Consider the following 15,532-nt stretch of genomic DNA (forward strand, 5'->3'; position numbering starts at 1 on the left):
GCTTTTAGCTGGTGGCAAATGCTCTCAGTGAGAATTAGCCTGACCTGCAACGAGGGAAACTTAAATTTAGGTAGTTCTTCCATGTGTGCTGTGGGATGAGAGCACACAGCCAGGCAGTCCCCTGTGTTGGGATGTGCCTGAGCACTCGGGGTGTCCACAGAGGCGTTTGCTCCAGCTGAGGTGCTTGTTCACCAGTAGCAAATGGGCTCCCGACAAAGCAAACCGTATGCAAAATTCCCCTCATGTGTTGGTCTGGAAAGAAATAGCTTTGTTGTTGTTTCAAAGAACTAGTGAGCCAACAATGCAAAGCTTTGGAGGTGGTTACTGGGTTTTTACTGGAGTCTCTAAGAGCTATACAAAGTCTGAAGACATTGTACGTACAGTACATCTTTAATAAGAAGGGAGCTCACAGTCTACCAAACTCTGCCAAATAAACTTTTAATACATACTGTACTTCACTCAATAGTTGTCCATCTCTTCTTCGTGGAATATCTAACAGCTCTAAAAATATTTTCTTGGAAGAGGATAGAATTATCATTGTTATATATCAATCAAGTATGGTTAATGAAGCAAAGCCAGCATGCTAGTATTGCACAGGGGGAAAAGCCTCCAGAACACAAAGTGAAACAACAAATGCCCTCAAAATTCTGCCAAAGGGAACAGGAAGCTCTGGATGCCGCATCGGTAGGATTCGTGTAGCTCTTAGGCGTCCTTGTAACGCAGCAGGTTTGCTTTACCTCTTCTCTGCCACATTTCTCTCTCAAACAGGTAGGGAACTTCCAGACCATTACAAAAAGGGGGAAAAAAAAATTACAGCAGCTGCAGCAAAGTGTGGTACTATTCAATTTCTTGAAGAGTGAGGCTTTTATTTCAAAATATCATATATTAATATATATATATTTCTATATATATATACTTTAACTGGTATAAAGTAAATTGTAGATCCAAACTTATACTGTTGTTTGTACTTTGCAATCTCGGAAACTTTAGCAAAGGAACCATTTTCTTCATTTTTTATTTTCAGCTGTCAAAAATCAGGGGCAATATTTCCACCGAATCCTTTCTTTCGCACAGTAAAGCCACTGTTGTTATCTGGTAAACAGTCAAAGTGCAAATAAGAAATCCATTTGGCTTGTAAATGCTGAGATGGTTTTAAACTTTCAATACTTTGTCCTCATCCATCAGCAGGGCTTTCACTGTCTCCGTGCAGACGCGGGTGCTCTGTTAAGTCCTCGGGTGGATCTGCAGTGAGAAAGTGCAAAAGAGTCAATTACATAAAATATGCTATTTTTTTAATATATTCCTGTGGGAAAGAAAGACCCAGGCTCTGTGGTATAAGTGATATATCTGAGTGATACAGCTGAGTTTAAATTGCAATACTGGGGGGTGGGTGTGTCTTTTCTCTCAGGGCTGCAAGAATGTAAGGACACGCAAAAGACAGACCCTGAGCAAGCTCCTGCCTGTGCCTTGGGAGATGCTGGATGTGCATCAACCACCTGGTTGGGTGGTGCAGGAGATCACAGAATCCCAGAATGTCTTGGTTTGGAAGGGAGCTTAAAGATCATCTCATTCCAATCCCTCTGCCATGGGTAGGGACATCTTCCACTCTCCCAGGTTTCTCCAAGCCCCTTCCAACCTGGCCTTGGACACTTCCAGGGATGGGGCAGCCACAGCTTCTCTGGGCAACCTGTGCCAGGGCCTGCCCACCCTCACAGGGAAGAACTTCTTCCTGATATGCAATCTGAACCTACTGTCTCTCTGTTTGAAGCCATTCCCCTGGAGCAGGGGAAGGGAGTGACCTGGTGCCAAGGTGTTATTTGCTGTGGGACGAGATGAGCAGAGGCTGCAAGGAAATGTGATGCTCAGGTGCCTCAGGGAACCACAAAATGCCCTGCATTTCTCTGAATGCGAAATGTATGGAAAACCAAGTGTTTCTCTGGAAGTTGGGGGCTGGGTGGGCTGTAGTGCAGGGTGCAGGCTGTGAAGCTGGAGAGGTGCTTTGAGCTGAGCTGCTCTGTGAGTCCTCATAACATCCATCCTCCCGATTATCAGCAACATCCAGTCTGAGATGCTGCTCCTTCTGTTTCCCCTGGTGCCAGTTGCTCTGCTGAAACGTGGTGATGTGATCTCCAGGCAGGTCCTAGTACAGCTCCAAGGGCCCCATGTTTTTAAGGAAAGCATTGAAAGTTGTGTTCTGACGTTTAAAAAAACAAAACAACCAAACAAAAGGAGTGACTAGAGATTAAAAAAAAGGCATTGAAACTGCTCCAAAAATTGAATGACAAAATGATTTCTTTCAGTGTTGTTTGTCACCTGCCTGACCATCAATAGAAAACAAATCGATTTACAGAAGCTGTGAGCTTTATATCTTTGGCCTTAAAAACTTAATTAGTGAGCTATGCTAAAGGACTAAACACAGAAGGAGGATGTGCTGGCAAAGACTTCACTGGATATGTTGTCCACCTCCTTCTGACATTAATCAGTATTAATCACTCTAGAAAATTATACATATTGTGTATATACATGTATTCATAAATATATACACACACCCATGCTTATATGTGATTTATTGTGGGCCTGGAGGAATATACTAATGGGTATTTTAATCCTGAGATTCACAAATGTGAATGTTTTCCTTGTCAGGACAGCAGCTGCCCAACATGAATGTATTTAGTGTAAGGAAAAACCTTCATTAAAACAGTTTACAGCCTATGCAGACTTGCTCTAGCTTTTTGGCTCATCACCACAGATATAACTAGGTTGTGGACTGACTTGTCTTGTTTTTTTCTGCTTTCTTAACTTCCTTAACTACATAAATTAGACACACATGGCCCAATCTTGCAGCCTGGATTGTGGTCACTACAGATTACACTCTCTTTCTCTCCTGCCATCTGAAATGGCAAAACTAAGGAAAAAAAAATGTCTGCTTCAGGATCTGATTGCTTCCATTGCTTTACATTTATGTTGCCAGACTTGACACAGCGGTACAGATTCAAGGAAAGTTTCAGGGACTAAGAAGTAGAATTTTTACTCAGAAAATGCAAGAGACAGTTGCTAAGCGCATCATGTCATGTTGCCTTTGTCAATTGGGTTCTGTAATGATATTTTAAAGCAACAAAGCAAAATTCTACTGGAAGCAGCACCATAAGGTACTCCCCTCACAAGCTAATTAAAATAACTCCTGTGGGTAAATGAAGAAATATTTCTTTTCAGTTCTGAGCATTCACTCTGCGAGTATTTAATTTAAATGAAATACAATAATGCATACTGAATAGATTGGACCATACATCTGCATATTAATGAAGCTGCTAAATTTCCAGCAATCACTTCTATCGCCTAAAACTAGTTTCTATGATGAGGACTGGGGGAGTTAAGAGCAGGACAGTTTGACTTGAAAAAAGCAAATGCAATTCCTAAATTATATAACTTGCCGACAGAGTGCAGAAGGAATGAATTATTGCATAAGATACTTCATGTTGCTTCTTACTTCTTTGACATCACTTTCTTCCATTTTAATTCCCCAATTCAGTGAGAAAAATGTTGTCTCAGTGGAAAGGACGTGTAGTAAGTTTGTGTGTGTTTGGGGATTTTTTGACTGCACTGCAAGGCACAGGCATTAGGGCACAACCTTCCAGTGGTTCTGCACTGTGACAGATCAGCTGAGAGCACAGAAGGATTTGCAGCAACAACAATGAAACTGAGTCAGGAAATCACAGTTCCCTCCATGCTTTCTTCTAGAGAAATTTTTCTATAGAAAAATATATTTCTAGGAGGTGACAGACAATATGGATCCTGCTTTCAGGGGTCACTTCCTGCCTTCTGCAAAGGAAATCCCCTAAATTAGCAGGTACCTTAATAATTTAATGTGTTGGTGTGATTAACCATGCCAGGAGGCTCAGCTCAAGAAGCTGGAGGTGCAATACAAATCCTTCCTCTTAGTGTAGATCATATGGAGGGAAAGAAAAGAATTCAGATGGCATGGGAATCAGTTAGGGTAAAATCTCCTCTTTCAACAAAAAGCCTAAAAGACATGAAAAATGACTAGCATTAGGATTGCAAAAAAAGGAAGAAGTCAGAAAATCATGACCCTAAGCATGTTCCTGTGAGTCAGCAGCTGGGTATGAATATGTAGAATTTCTTAATAAACAGGGAAAAATGTTTTGAAAATATGCCTTTTTTAAATTTTATTTTATTTATTTATTTATTTGGCAGGTTTCAAAAGATGTTTTCCACTCCATGGAAAATTAAAATTTATATATTTATAAGACATACTGTGAGTTGACAATTGTGTAAATTTCTTGGAAAAAAAATTCAATTGTGGTATGAAAATAAGTTAATTAAAATTGTTAAACACAGGTATATGTGTCAGTTATAAGCAAATGGCTGCGAAAAAAATCTCACAATGAGAAAGAAAAGCTGAAGTCTATTTTTGAAAAACACTTTTATTCCCAAGGCAGTGTCATAGTGGGAGAAGTTTAGGCAGCTCATTCACACTCTCTGTCTTTGCAGCCCCATCTCTGTGTTTTCCTGGCATTGTGTGGTGAAAGCTGTCATCTCCTGTTGGCCTGTGTTACCTGAACCCTCAGCATCTCAAGAACGTGTCACTAATGGGTTCATGGGGCTAGAGCTGCTCTGAAGTAAGACCTGAAATGCAGACAGTGAGTGGAGTCCTCTGTCACAAAGCCCTTGTGCAGCTGCTAATGCAGATGTGGCCTGGAACAGGCAAGGAACAGATGCAGGATAATATTCTTCCCTTTAGCCACCAGAAAGGGATTCAGTGAGGGGCACTAGGGGTTTTTCTTTGAGGTGAAAATGTCTCTTAGAAAGTGGCCTGGTAATTCAGCAGCTCCAACCTGCTGGTTACCGAGCCTGGATTCGGCTGACCAACCTGGTCCATCTGAATTTTCTCCAAATTATGGCCAGAAGCATCGAGTGACCAGGGAGGTGTGCAGTGATCCTTGAGATTTTTACAGCAGACACGATGATGGAGCAGACATGGGCGAGCAATCATTAGTGATTCCCTTTCCTAATAGGACCTCCTGGGTACAGACAGAAAGCCAACTTACTCTGGTGGTCTTGATTTTATTGCCCGTCGCACACATCCATCCGGAATTATCAGGCAACGTCTTACATTCTTCTCCTTCTAGGCAGGGCTCCATCTCACACCACCATTTCCCAATCACTATAGAAGCTGAAAGAGAAAAGACAATGCTTGCAACTGCGTTACAATGAGCAAATCTAATTAAATAATGTCTCAGGGGTCTAACACTGCGTTTAAAAGGCAGAGTGTCCCTTCAACTGAAGTTTAGTTGTGAGGATTTCATATTTAATTACTTCTTTGGCATCCTGCATTGCCTAAGACAGTGCAGTGCTTTCCACAGCTTCCTCACGCACGAGATCCAGTCTGTTATCGTGCTGTGACTGCAGGGGAAGCTGTGATGGCAGCAGTGCTGCTGCAGACCAAAGGACCATCCACCCTAACAGCCTGTCTCTGTCAGTGCCAATCTGATCCTTGTGGACATGTATGAGTACAAGGCAAGTCTAAAGAGACTTTCCTCAGAATATTCTCTGGGTCTTCAGGACTTGTGGCTCAGGCTGCTCCAGATAAAACTGCGTCTGCTTTGCTTTCAGTACTTGCAGCTGCTTTTTTTTTTTTTTTTTTTTTTTTTTTTTTTTTTTTTTTAACCACAAATCTGTCCAGAATCTTTTGAACCCATGGAGACTTTTAGCTTTCCCAGCATTCCATGGCAGGGAGAATCACAGCTAGAAATAGAGGGCAAGGTGATACTGAACAGTAGCAGAAGTTGTTTGTTGAAACCTGATTATGAATTTTATAGGAACCATATTATCTCTAGCAGTAACTTTTAATTTCCAAATATTTAACGTTGTAAATAATGACAGTTTTTGGACCTTGTTGTTTGAATTTAATTGGCACATATGTTTACAACCTTGAGTGTACCTTAATGAAGTTTCTTGCCTGGGAATTGGTATCTGACTACATCCTTAACTGTATCTTAATGACATTTTTTGTCTGGGGATGTTGATAAACTTTAGCTCACCTTGCAACTGTGGCCAGTTAGAGCGTGAGTGGCTCTGTGTGTGGTTTGTTTTCTCTGGCAAGAATTAATTTCATGGTTGCACTCAGGAAGCCTGTCAGATCTTTCTGCACAGTCACTCAATTAGAGATGCTTAACCCGTTCACATCACCCCACATGGCTGCTTCAAGCTCACAAAATACCTTGGAAGCAGCTGACTACCTTATACCACACCATGCAGCTCTGGAAAATACCCTGTTGTGCATGCATTGATTTAAGGACATTTCAGAGCTTATAATTAAATTCTTGAATATAGAACTGAATAGAATAGTTCAGTTGAAGGGGCCCTAAAATGATCCTCTATCTCTCTGTGTTGTCTTCCTGGTTCTTCCCACAGATTATACCTGATTTTTATCATGTAATATATCATTTATCCATAGATGCAACACAAAAAAGAAGCTCTTTGCACCTGTGTTTGGAAGGCAGTTTAATGATGCTATTCACACACCTTTTTTCAGAAGGGTATCATTAATGCTGCTAACAGTAGAGAAAAGAGATGTCTCTCTTTGCTATGCATGAAAAGGCACGAGGGCTGAGTCTGTGCTCTAATAATAGACTGTGCAGTGGGCAAACTGAAAAACCATATCCTGCTAAATACTGGCCTTCACAGCAATCATCAGAGCAGAGCGTCCTCAGGATGCGTGAGAAGAATCCTGCGCCGTGGAATCAAAAGTGATGATCACAATTATTTACTAGTAGCAGTGCCATAGGATTAAATAACCATGGAGAGGGATCCTACAGTGCTGGGTGCTACAAACCACAAACCTGAACGCCCCAGCCTGGGGAGTTTACAGTATAAACCAGAGATATGACATGAATACAGACTGAGAGGCAGCATGGAGAAGCAAAGCTGTTCATGGCAATTAAAATGATCTAACTGCTTATTGATGCTGTTAAATGCAGCCCAAGTATTCAGATCTTGCCCTTGAAAAATAATCAAATGCAAAGTCAGCGCTGAACCTGAATGGCAACTGCTTCATGTAATGGTGTGCAGGTTTTAGTATATACATACATATTTTATTTATTTATTTATTTATTTATTTATTTATTTATTTATTTGTGAGCACAGTGCAGTGCAATCACCAGGAAGCCCACTCAAGTGTCCTTCAGTGAGTACCCTCACCTGGGCTGGAGACCAGGTTCCTTTTATAATGGGGGAAACTAAGGCCCTTTGCAGATGAAAAGCTCTTATTTGTCTCTAATATGTAAGTAGGCAAAATCCTTTTTAAGTCTGAAGGACTACAAAGCTCACTGTGGTCTCGTCCTCAGCCCCATGCTGTGGCAGGGGCATCCAGAACCCGATGAAAATTACTTCCTTTGAGTCTTGTGTTAATAGGTTTTCTCTTCTATTAAGAGCTTTTTAATCTTTAGGACCAGTTGTCCTTCTTGGGCACTGTTGATGAGTTCTACTTGATTTCAAAGTTTTACACCTCCAGCTCTGTTCAAAGAGGGAGGGAAAAGGCTTTAAAATGAATCACAGTTTGCAGCATTTGAGATTTGGGTCCACCTTTACAGGAGGGGTGAACTTTCCCCAAGGAATATGATGCAGCTTCTCAATTTTTAAGTTATTTCTCTCTGAGATGTGCTGAGGCAGTCGTGTGAGAGAGAGAATTGCTCAAGATGCTTTCCCTCAGGCTGGTTTACACTCAAGAACTCCCAGATCCTGGGGAACCTGAGCTTCTGACCTAGAACTGCTAATTCTGGATGAGAATTCCAGATTTCCCTTAGTCACCAGGCAGCACAGGCTGTGAGTGTTCACATCATGCTGGATTAGACACTTGTAACGTTTTGGAGTGGTTTTCATTGTGTTCTTCTCACTGTCTGGGGAATACATGAAGCACAGAGTTTCTTCATGCAAGGTTGAATTGACTGACACAGATACCCTCAGCCATGGGAAAGAAAAGCCTTGACTGCTCCTGCTTTCCTCATGTTTTGTTTTAGTTGGTTTCTTTTTGGCTGTTTGTTGTTGTGTTTGGGTTTTGTTTTTTTTTTTTTTTTTAAAATCTTTGTTTGCAAAGCTATATATAAAAAAATGATCAAAATATTTGATGTATTTAGTCTGCATGGATTAACACAAAAAAGCATTTGGTTGAAATGGTATTTGGTAATCATGTGCTCCAGAGAAACAAGCTACAGATAAGAAACCTCAGGATCAGATTGAATGTAGGGAAAGGGGAATAGAACAGGCTATATTTTCTAGTGTTTACACAATTCTATTGCATTTTAAAATACATTTTGTTCCCAAACATAATGCCCAAAGCCTTAGGCGAGTGCAGGTTGGATTCAGTGGGTTTCAGCCTTCAAAGTTCATGAGAACCTTTGCAGGTTGCATAAGGGTAGTGACCGTGTTTTGACTTGCTCTTGTGCAGCACCTGGAGCACAAAGGTTTGATGCATGAAAGAGCTGGAGGGGGATGTTCTCCCCCTGAATTTCAGTAACAGTGTATTCTATTAAGGGGCAGTAGAAATGCACTGAACAACTTCAAACATCTACACCTAAAAGGTCAAAACCAACATGCAAACACCAATCATTCCATAATCTTCCTCTCAGATCAAGCCAAATTTGGAATAAATACACAAAAGTTTTGATTAAAACTGCCTGTTGAAACTCCTGAACTTACCATGTTGCACATTTATCGGTCTTCAAGTTCTTGCACTAAACTGAAGCTACTCAGTTGTTCAAAGCCCTCTAACAGGTGATTGGCAGGACATGGACAGAGAAAATGTGTGCACACAGCCCAGAGACTCACAGGCACTTGCTTTTGTCATGTTTGTTACCCCAGTGTGCGTAGAAAATGCAAAGACTTTTTTTTTTCCCCCGATAAAATTCTCCTTTTACTTTTCTGCATTTGTATTTAGGAGATTGCTGTAACAACATGACAAACTCCATATGACAATAAGTATAAAGACATTATATTTAACAATGTAACAATATGACAGTCCTCACAGAGTAATAGATAACTTTAATTCATGTTTATGGAATACCCTGAAATATGAAAACAGAGCAAAGTATCATCATGCATTTTTCAGCAGTTTAGGGGGAACATGCCATGTATTGAACTGTTCCAAGATTGCTTCTGCAGTTGCCATTATGAAGCCACAGCAGCTCTCTTTTTGCCTGTGATAAAGTGTACACATTTTGTTTGTATAGAAATAGAATACAAAGGAATGGAGATATGAGATTGTGCTTCCTCCTGATTATGGGTATCATGTTACTCCAAGGAATAAGAAGCAGAGTTCATTTTCAAAACCAGTATGACACTCATTGCAGGATGGGAAAGTTTCCACTGTAAGTGTAGAACATTCCATTTAAATCTAGTTTCCACCAGCGAAGATTGATATAAATAAAATTTAAATAGAGAACACATTTCACAGATGTCAGAAGTGAAAAAGACTTTGTCAGCTTAATGAAAAGATATCAATTTTCTCCACTTTATTGGATAAATTGTGTGTCATTTTCTAAATGGATTAGATTAAAGGAAAGTTCAAACTCCCTGTGAGAGACTCTTGATCTGATGGAGATTTTGGCAATGGCAACAGCGCAGAGGTGGGTAAAGTCTTTCAGGCAGTTTTATTTCTTTCAGAATAAATGGATATAAACTAGAATGGGAGAAACTGTAACCCTGTGCTCACCTATTCCTTATGAAACAAAATCCCAGAGAACTGAATGAGACGTAGTTTCTTTTACTTTATTGGGACGCCGTGGGGAGAGGGATGGAGGTGAGAAGGAGGATGAGAAAACTGTACTGAAAGAAAGTGTCATATGAAGGGCCATGTATTTCATAAACAGACTGAGATAGGGGCTACTCTGGGAGCTGTAAAGCAATAATCTGATAAGTTAAAGAATACAAATCCAAAACAAAAGATTTCAGGTTGAATGTTGCTATCTAGGAGAAATACAGGATGTTTCCTACAGGGAGTCCAAGCTATCAAACTCTCTGCTTTAATTCAATCTTACTCAATTTTGGAAGTATCAATATAATGCTCCTGCAGTGTAATGCTTTGCTGACTTTGGTAACAGCCCTCTCATAGCTCTGGGAAAATGGACATTTCTCCAGTTTAAAATACAAGCACAGGGCAATCAGTCTGGCAAGTGGTGTCTCATATCCCTAATTGCCTCACATTCAGTCCTGCTGAGTTAATTTAATATTTTTTAATTGTAGTAAACATTAAAAAGAGATCAGCATACTAAACTTTTTTTTTTTTTTAATGTGATGATATTTGCAGTATTCTCCAGGTTCTTGAACAATGTTTTATCAATTCACTGGCAGAAACTTAAGAGAATTGAATGTTTTAATTTTTTTTTCCATTCAGATTTCTTGATTTTTCGTTGCAATCTATTCAGCAGCCAGAGTAGGGTGTTTTAAAGAGTGTAATGCGTGTCTGAACAACGCTGTGGGATGCACTGAAATATACCCATTAAATATGAAAGGGCAGATTAGATGCAAAGAATCCGTGAACGATTTCCTTTTAAGATTTGCATAAACCAGCAAAAAAGGGTGTTAATTCGACAGCATGAGAAGACTCACTAGTGAAAAACCACTTACACTGCCATTTCCTAGCAGTTGACATACTGTTAGGTAAATTAGGAAAAATGACATGAGTATGTTGTGTACTTCCCTTGTAACAACATGACTAATAGAGGTGGTGTTGGCTAATGGCCTGAGAAGCAGAAACTCTCAAAGCTTTTTTAACCCCAGCTCTGCTTCTCACTTCCTCTGTTCCTGCAGGTAAATCATCTCCTTGCTATCCCCATTTTCCATTTGTAACTTTATTTACTTAAGAGGATGAGTTATTCTTGTTGTGTTTCCTTGTATGTTCCCCTCTGTCTGTCTTTACTGACCTGTTGAACTTTAACACCGTATTGCAGCGGTTTTCTGATTTGTACAACTTGAAGAATGGTGTCCTGGACTGAGCTTGGCTTTCCTAGGTACTATGAAAATAAATGGTAACATTAAAATTATGTGAAGTCTGTGTGCTGCCAGAAGGTTTTTAAGCACATGCCTGACTTTGAGCTGAATAGAGATGATCTGTTAAAAAGCAGATTTCACACAAAATAGCTGAGACCTTGCCAAGGAATTTCTAGTCCTTAATCCTGTTCAGCCTGGGAGTGTCAGGTGCTGCAGCTTTGTCATTTTTCCATGTCCCTTTCTTTACACCTTTGGAAACAAATGCTGCTTAGACATATGGCTGAGTGGCATCCATAGCTGAAACAGGACCACGATTTCTCATGGGTGGCACCTTCATGGTGAGTGAACGTGCATCTGCACTTCCATGAGCCCATTAACAGTGACAGTACTCAGGTCCTCTGAGTGCTTATAAAGTGTGCCCAGCTGTTCAGAGGTAAAAACCCCCTCGTTTTGTTAGTCAGGTACACAGAAAAATCACCCATATTTTAAGGACTGTAGAATTTGCAGAGTCATCTTCTGGATCAGATAGATCTCAGCAGCAATGTGTAGGACAGGGAACAGCAACCAACATTTTTCTTGGACCCTCACAGCTCAGCTTGTGAGATCTTTTCAAAGTCTCAGATTTTAAGGTAATAAAAATAAATGAAGCCAAAAGAAGCTGTCAGGCTTGGAGGCCAGTGGGTTGTGGCATTCCTTCCCAGAGGTGTCAGCAGGTCCCAGGTCAGTCGTGCTGGCAGCTGACTCTCAACCCCATTCCCATCTGATAAATCTGTGCTCAGGAGGTGATGTAGGCTTTTTTAATCTTTAATTATTCCACATTCCACTGAGCTCAGACAGGACCAGTGCTTGACATTTTTTCCTCTGAAAGTCATGGATTATAGTTGATATTCTAACTGAACCTCCACTGCGTTATCTATTGGGAAACTTGATTTCTGCAGTGAAAGGCAGAGCAAGTCTCGACAAAACAGATTTTTGCAGATATCTGTGGCAGAGAGAAAGGACATGAAATGATAAAATAAATCATGTATGATAAACTTGTCTCCCCAAAAGTGCATAGTGTATTCTGTGACCTTCCAGAGAGCTAGGACACAGTCCTTTATTGTTTTCTTGGGACTTCCTGAATTCATGCACAGCAACACCCATCTAAGGCAGGCATCAAACCACCCACCTTTATTTATAGTTTTATGTGTGTGAGTTTCTTGGTGTTTGACATAACCTCTCTGCAAAGACAGTGGGTCATTTGAGAGCAACCTGCTGATGTTAATGAGTGCTAGTGAGACTAATGAGAACATGAAATGCCACATTCAGGGAGCTGAAATGAATGCAGGTGACTGAGGATCCCCTCCCGGCCTATATGGGGAAAATTGATCTTTTGCAGGTTAGGGAGACCCATTGCTGTTATTTATTACTGAAGTTTGGAACTGAATCCACCCTCTTGCTGCAGAACAAAGCTGAGAGGAAGCTGATAAAATATTTGTGCAATGAAGCAGGGTTATTTACACCCTATTTGAATGGCTTCAGATAACCTAGTGAAAACTTAATCCTTTTTTAATGTATTTAGTGAAATGCCAATGAACTGCAATATAATTGTACATTTTTGGTAAGACAATAAGAAGCTAGTTATAAATATTCACAGACATGTTTCAGACCAGGGTTGAGGGCTGGTGTCCATCAAAGAAGCAGCATGTCTCCATGCAATGTTAATTTTTCATCTATAATAATTCATTAACAAAGTAAATGAATGAATTGAAATGCAGACAGAGAAGAACCAAGCTGTGAGATGAGGATGGGGGGGCACACAGAGGTTTGTGGAGTGGTCTTGCAATTCTATTCCTTCAGTGGCTGAAGGGACCCTGACTCATATATCTTTATATAAATACATGCATGTTTGTGTACACATAAATTATGTATATGTGTGTGTGTTTATGAATGATGAGCAGCTGTGATGCTGATGGTGCTGTGGAGATGTTTGCTCACAAAACCAGCATTGCTGGGAATTGGCTGTGATGAAACAAAGGTGCAATTGCTTAACTTTGTCCCTATGATGATGGAAGCCAGCACCCAAGAGGAGCAGTGATTGCCTGGTTTTGTGTGAGAAACCAGCGATCTGTGTTTAGTGTGAGATCCAACAGTTACTGGAGAAGCAGGAAGGAAAACCCTGCTTGGTCTTTGCAGGTTTCAGACCAAATCTGGTGCCTGTAAAAGTTGCCATTTGCTCAAATGTGAATTCCCTGTGCTGTGGGTGTTGGGTTTAGGGATGTGGAAGGGAAAAGCTGCGAGTTGGGCTCTGAAGGGTGAAAGTCTATTATGGAATTTTGACTGAATGAGGTGCCAAAATCACAGCTTAGCAGAAAAGCACTCTATGAAAGAACACTGGAAATGAATAAATTATATAACTGTAATGCATTTATAAGGCATAACAAAGCATGCATAATATATTGGAGAGTTATCAGTTATGAAATTAAATTCTGGTGTACTGCTTAGGTATAAATTGTGGAGTGTTTCTCTCTTGTTTCCTTACAACAGAGAAGATTCCTGTAAATAAATAAATGTGGAAAATTCTTTATTGGATCTACAGACATTAATAGCACATGATGTGACTAGGTGTCATTAGTCAATGAAAAACACTTTTTTTTTTTTTTTTTTTGGTTGTGTATGTTTTTCCAGTGAAAAATGTTGCTTGGTGTTCTTTTTGAAATGCAAGCTATTATATTGTCCTTGTTTTCCTCTGTGAAAAATACTAAGTCCTCTGTGCTTTAAAGACCTAAGGCTGAAAGTCTAAGCTTAGAAAATGTTGAAATGTGTGGCTGGGGTTCCAGGGGTCTCTGTAATAGTGGAGCATGGGAGGACGAGAGAAGTGGTAAAAGAACTGAAAACACAAAGAAAGCAGTAAAAGGGTGGAAAAAGGCAGGTTTAGATTAACTATGAGGAAGAAATTCTTCCCTGTGAGTGCGGGGAGGCCCTAGCAGAGGTTGCCCAGAGAAGCTGTGGCTGCCCCATCCCTGGAAGTGTCCAAGGCCAGGTTGGACGGGGCTTGGAGCAACCTGGGCTGGTGGAAGGTGTCCTTGTACATGACAGGGGTGGAACTGCATGATCTTTAACCAATCTAAACCATTCTATAAACTGCCATTCTATATTTCTCCTAAAATCTGGATTATCAAAGAATTTTTGGAAAGAGAGACTGCTGAGAGGTGTGAAGTACATGCAGCCATCTGCTATTCTCCTGTTAAAAAGGATCGAAAGAGGATAATAATCCAAGCTGGAAAATTCCTGAAGCAAAATACCCCTTAATTTTGAGCTGTTATAAGCACCTAATGTCCTAGAAGGCTCCCCTCAGTGCAAACCCTTGCTGGTGTGGTCAAACTTATGTCCAAAACACCCACCAACCCAGGTCTTTGTCCTGTCTAGCCGCAGTGAGGCTGCCTAACTCCCCCACAGCTGGTGATTAAAACACTTGCCAGTTTTAGTTGAAGTTCATCTGTGCTTGACCTGATGTCTCATAATACATTCTTGGTAGGTTCTCTTGCCTCCCAAATGTCCTGCCTGTTGTGTCCTTCAGCTGGTTGATTTTCAGAGTGAAGTGATGGAGGTCAAAGCCCTGATAACACAACCCATGGATGACCCAGAATGCTCCAGGAAAGGATGGGAGCAGCCCTTTGCTGTTGTCTGTACCCACCAGCTGCTTTCAGTTCACTAGACCTACAGGAGCATGTTTATTCAAACCCCCACCAACCACAACTCTCACTGCACGGCGTCAGGTGCCCTGTGCTCTCCTTGTGGGGATGGTTCCATGTGAACTGGAAATTAAGAGGGGTTTTACTGTCCTAATGATGGTACTGTGAATTTGCATGGGGTATGTGCTACTTTATGCACAGTGGTATTGAATGACAGTGCCTGCAAATTTCTTTAGGAGGTGGTTAACTTGCAATTACCTCTCCTGGAAAAGGCAATATGGTCCAAATTCTCTTCCATAAACTGGGGATTGCTGTGGTATGAATAACACACCTGTAGAGAACTTAAGTCTCCACAGACCAGAAGAGCAGGGTTTAAAATCTGTATGGAGGAAGTTGATTTTCAAAGGTTAAGTTAAATGAGCCAACTGCCACTACACAAGGTAATTACTGATTTATTAAAAGTCTTGTATTCATTCAACTCTCTTTGTTCTGTGGTGTAAGACAAGTCTAATTTTGTTTTAAAGATTAAAGGAACATTTGTTTTTTGTAAACAAATCCCTAGCTGCTATTACAAATTACATCATGCATAATCTTGACATGATAGATTGGGAGATATTTCAGCGCAACAATGCCAGTGCAATCGGAACAGGAACTGCGAGACTGAACAAAAATTGATGAATTGAGCACACGATATTTTGTATCTCATATCACAGCTTAATTACTGCTTCAATATGCATGGAATAAGGGAAATAACTCAATTATAAAAGCTTATCAGCAAGGCTTACAAACAGAGAAATCCGTGAGTGGGTATTAAACTGACCTTAACTGACAAGCTTTCCTTTGAAATGATGTTT

General features: G+C 40.5%; 1 protein-coding gene across 1 annotated transcript in view; it reads right to left on the reverse strand.

The window, feature by feature from the left end:
- Window positions 1–371: 371 nt before the first annotated feature.
- The window catches only part of TAFA1 (TAFA chemokine like family member 1), a 212,099-nt gene continuing 196,938 nt past the window's right edge, over window positions 372–15,532 (reverse strand). Inside the window, exons 4-5 of the mRNA XM_050312938.1 lie at window positions 5,067–5,191; window positions 372–1,242 (exon numbers count right to left, since the gene is read on the reverse strand). Of these exons, the coding sequence (XP_050168895.1) occupies window positions 1,225–1,242; window positions 5,067–5,191 (143 nt within the window). The 3' untranslated portion in view covers window positions 372–1,224. The remainder of the gene's footprint in view (window positions 1,243–5,066; window positions 5,192–15,532) is intronic.

Source organism: Myiozetetes cayanensis, unplaced genomic scaffold (assembly GCF_022539395.1).
Source record: "Myiozetetes cayanensis isolate MyiCay16 unplaced genomic scaffold, myiCay2020 scf18, whole genome shotgun sequence".
In the NCBI taxonomy this organism is placed as follows: Eukaryota; Metazoa; Chordata; class Aves; order Passeriformes; family Tyrannidae; genus Myiozetetes; species Myiozetetes cayanensis.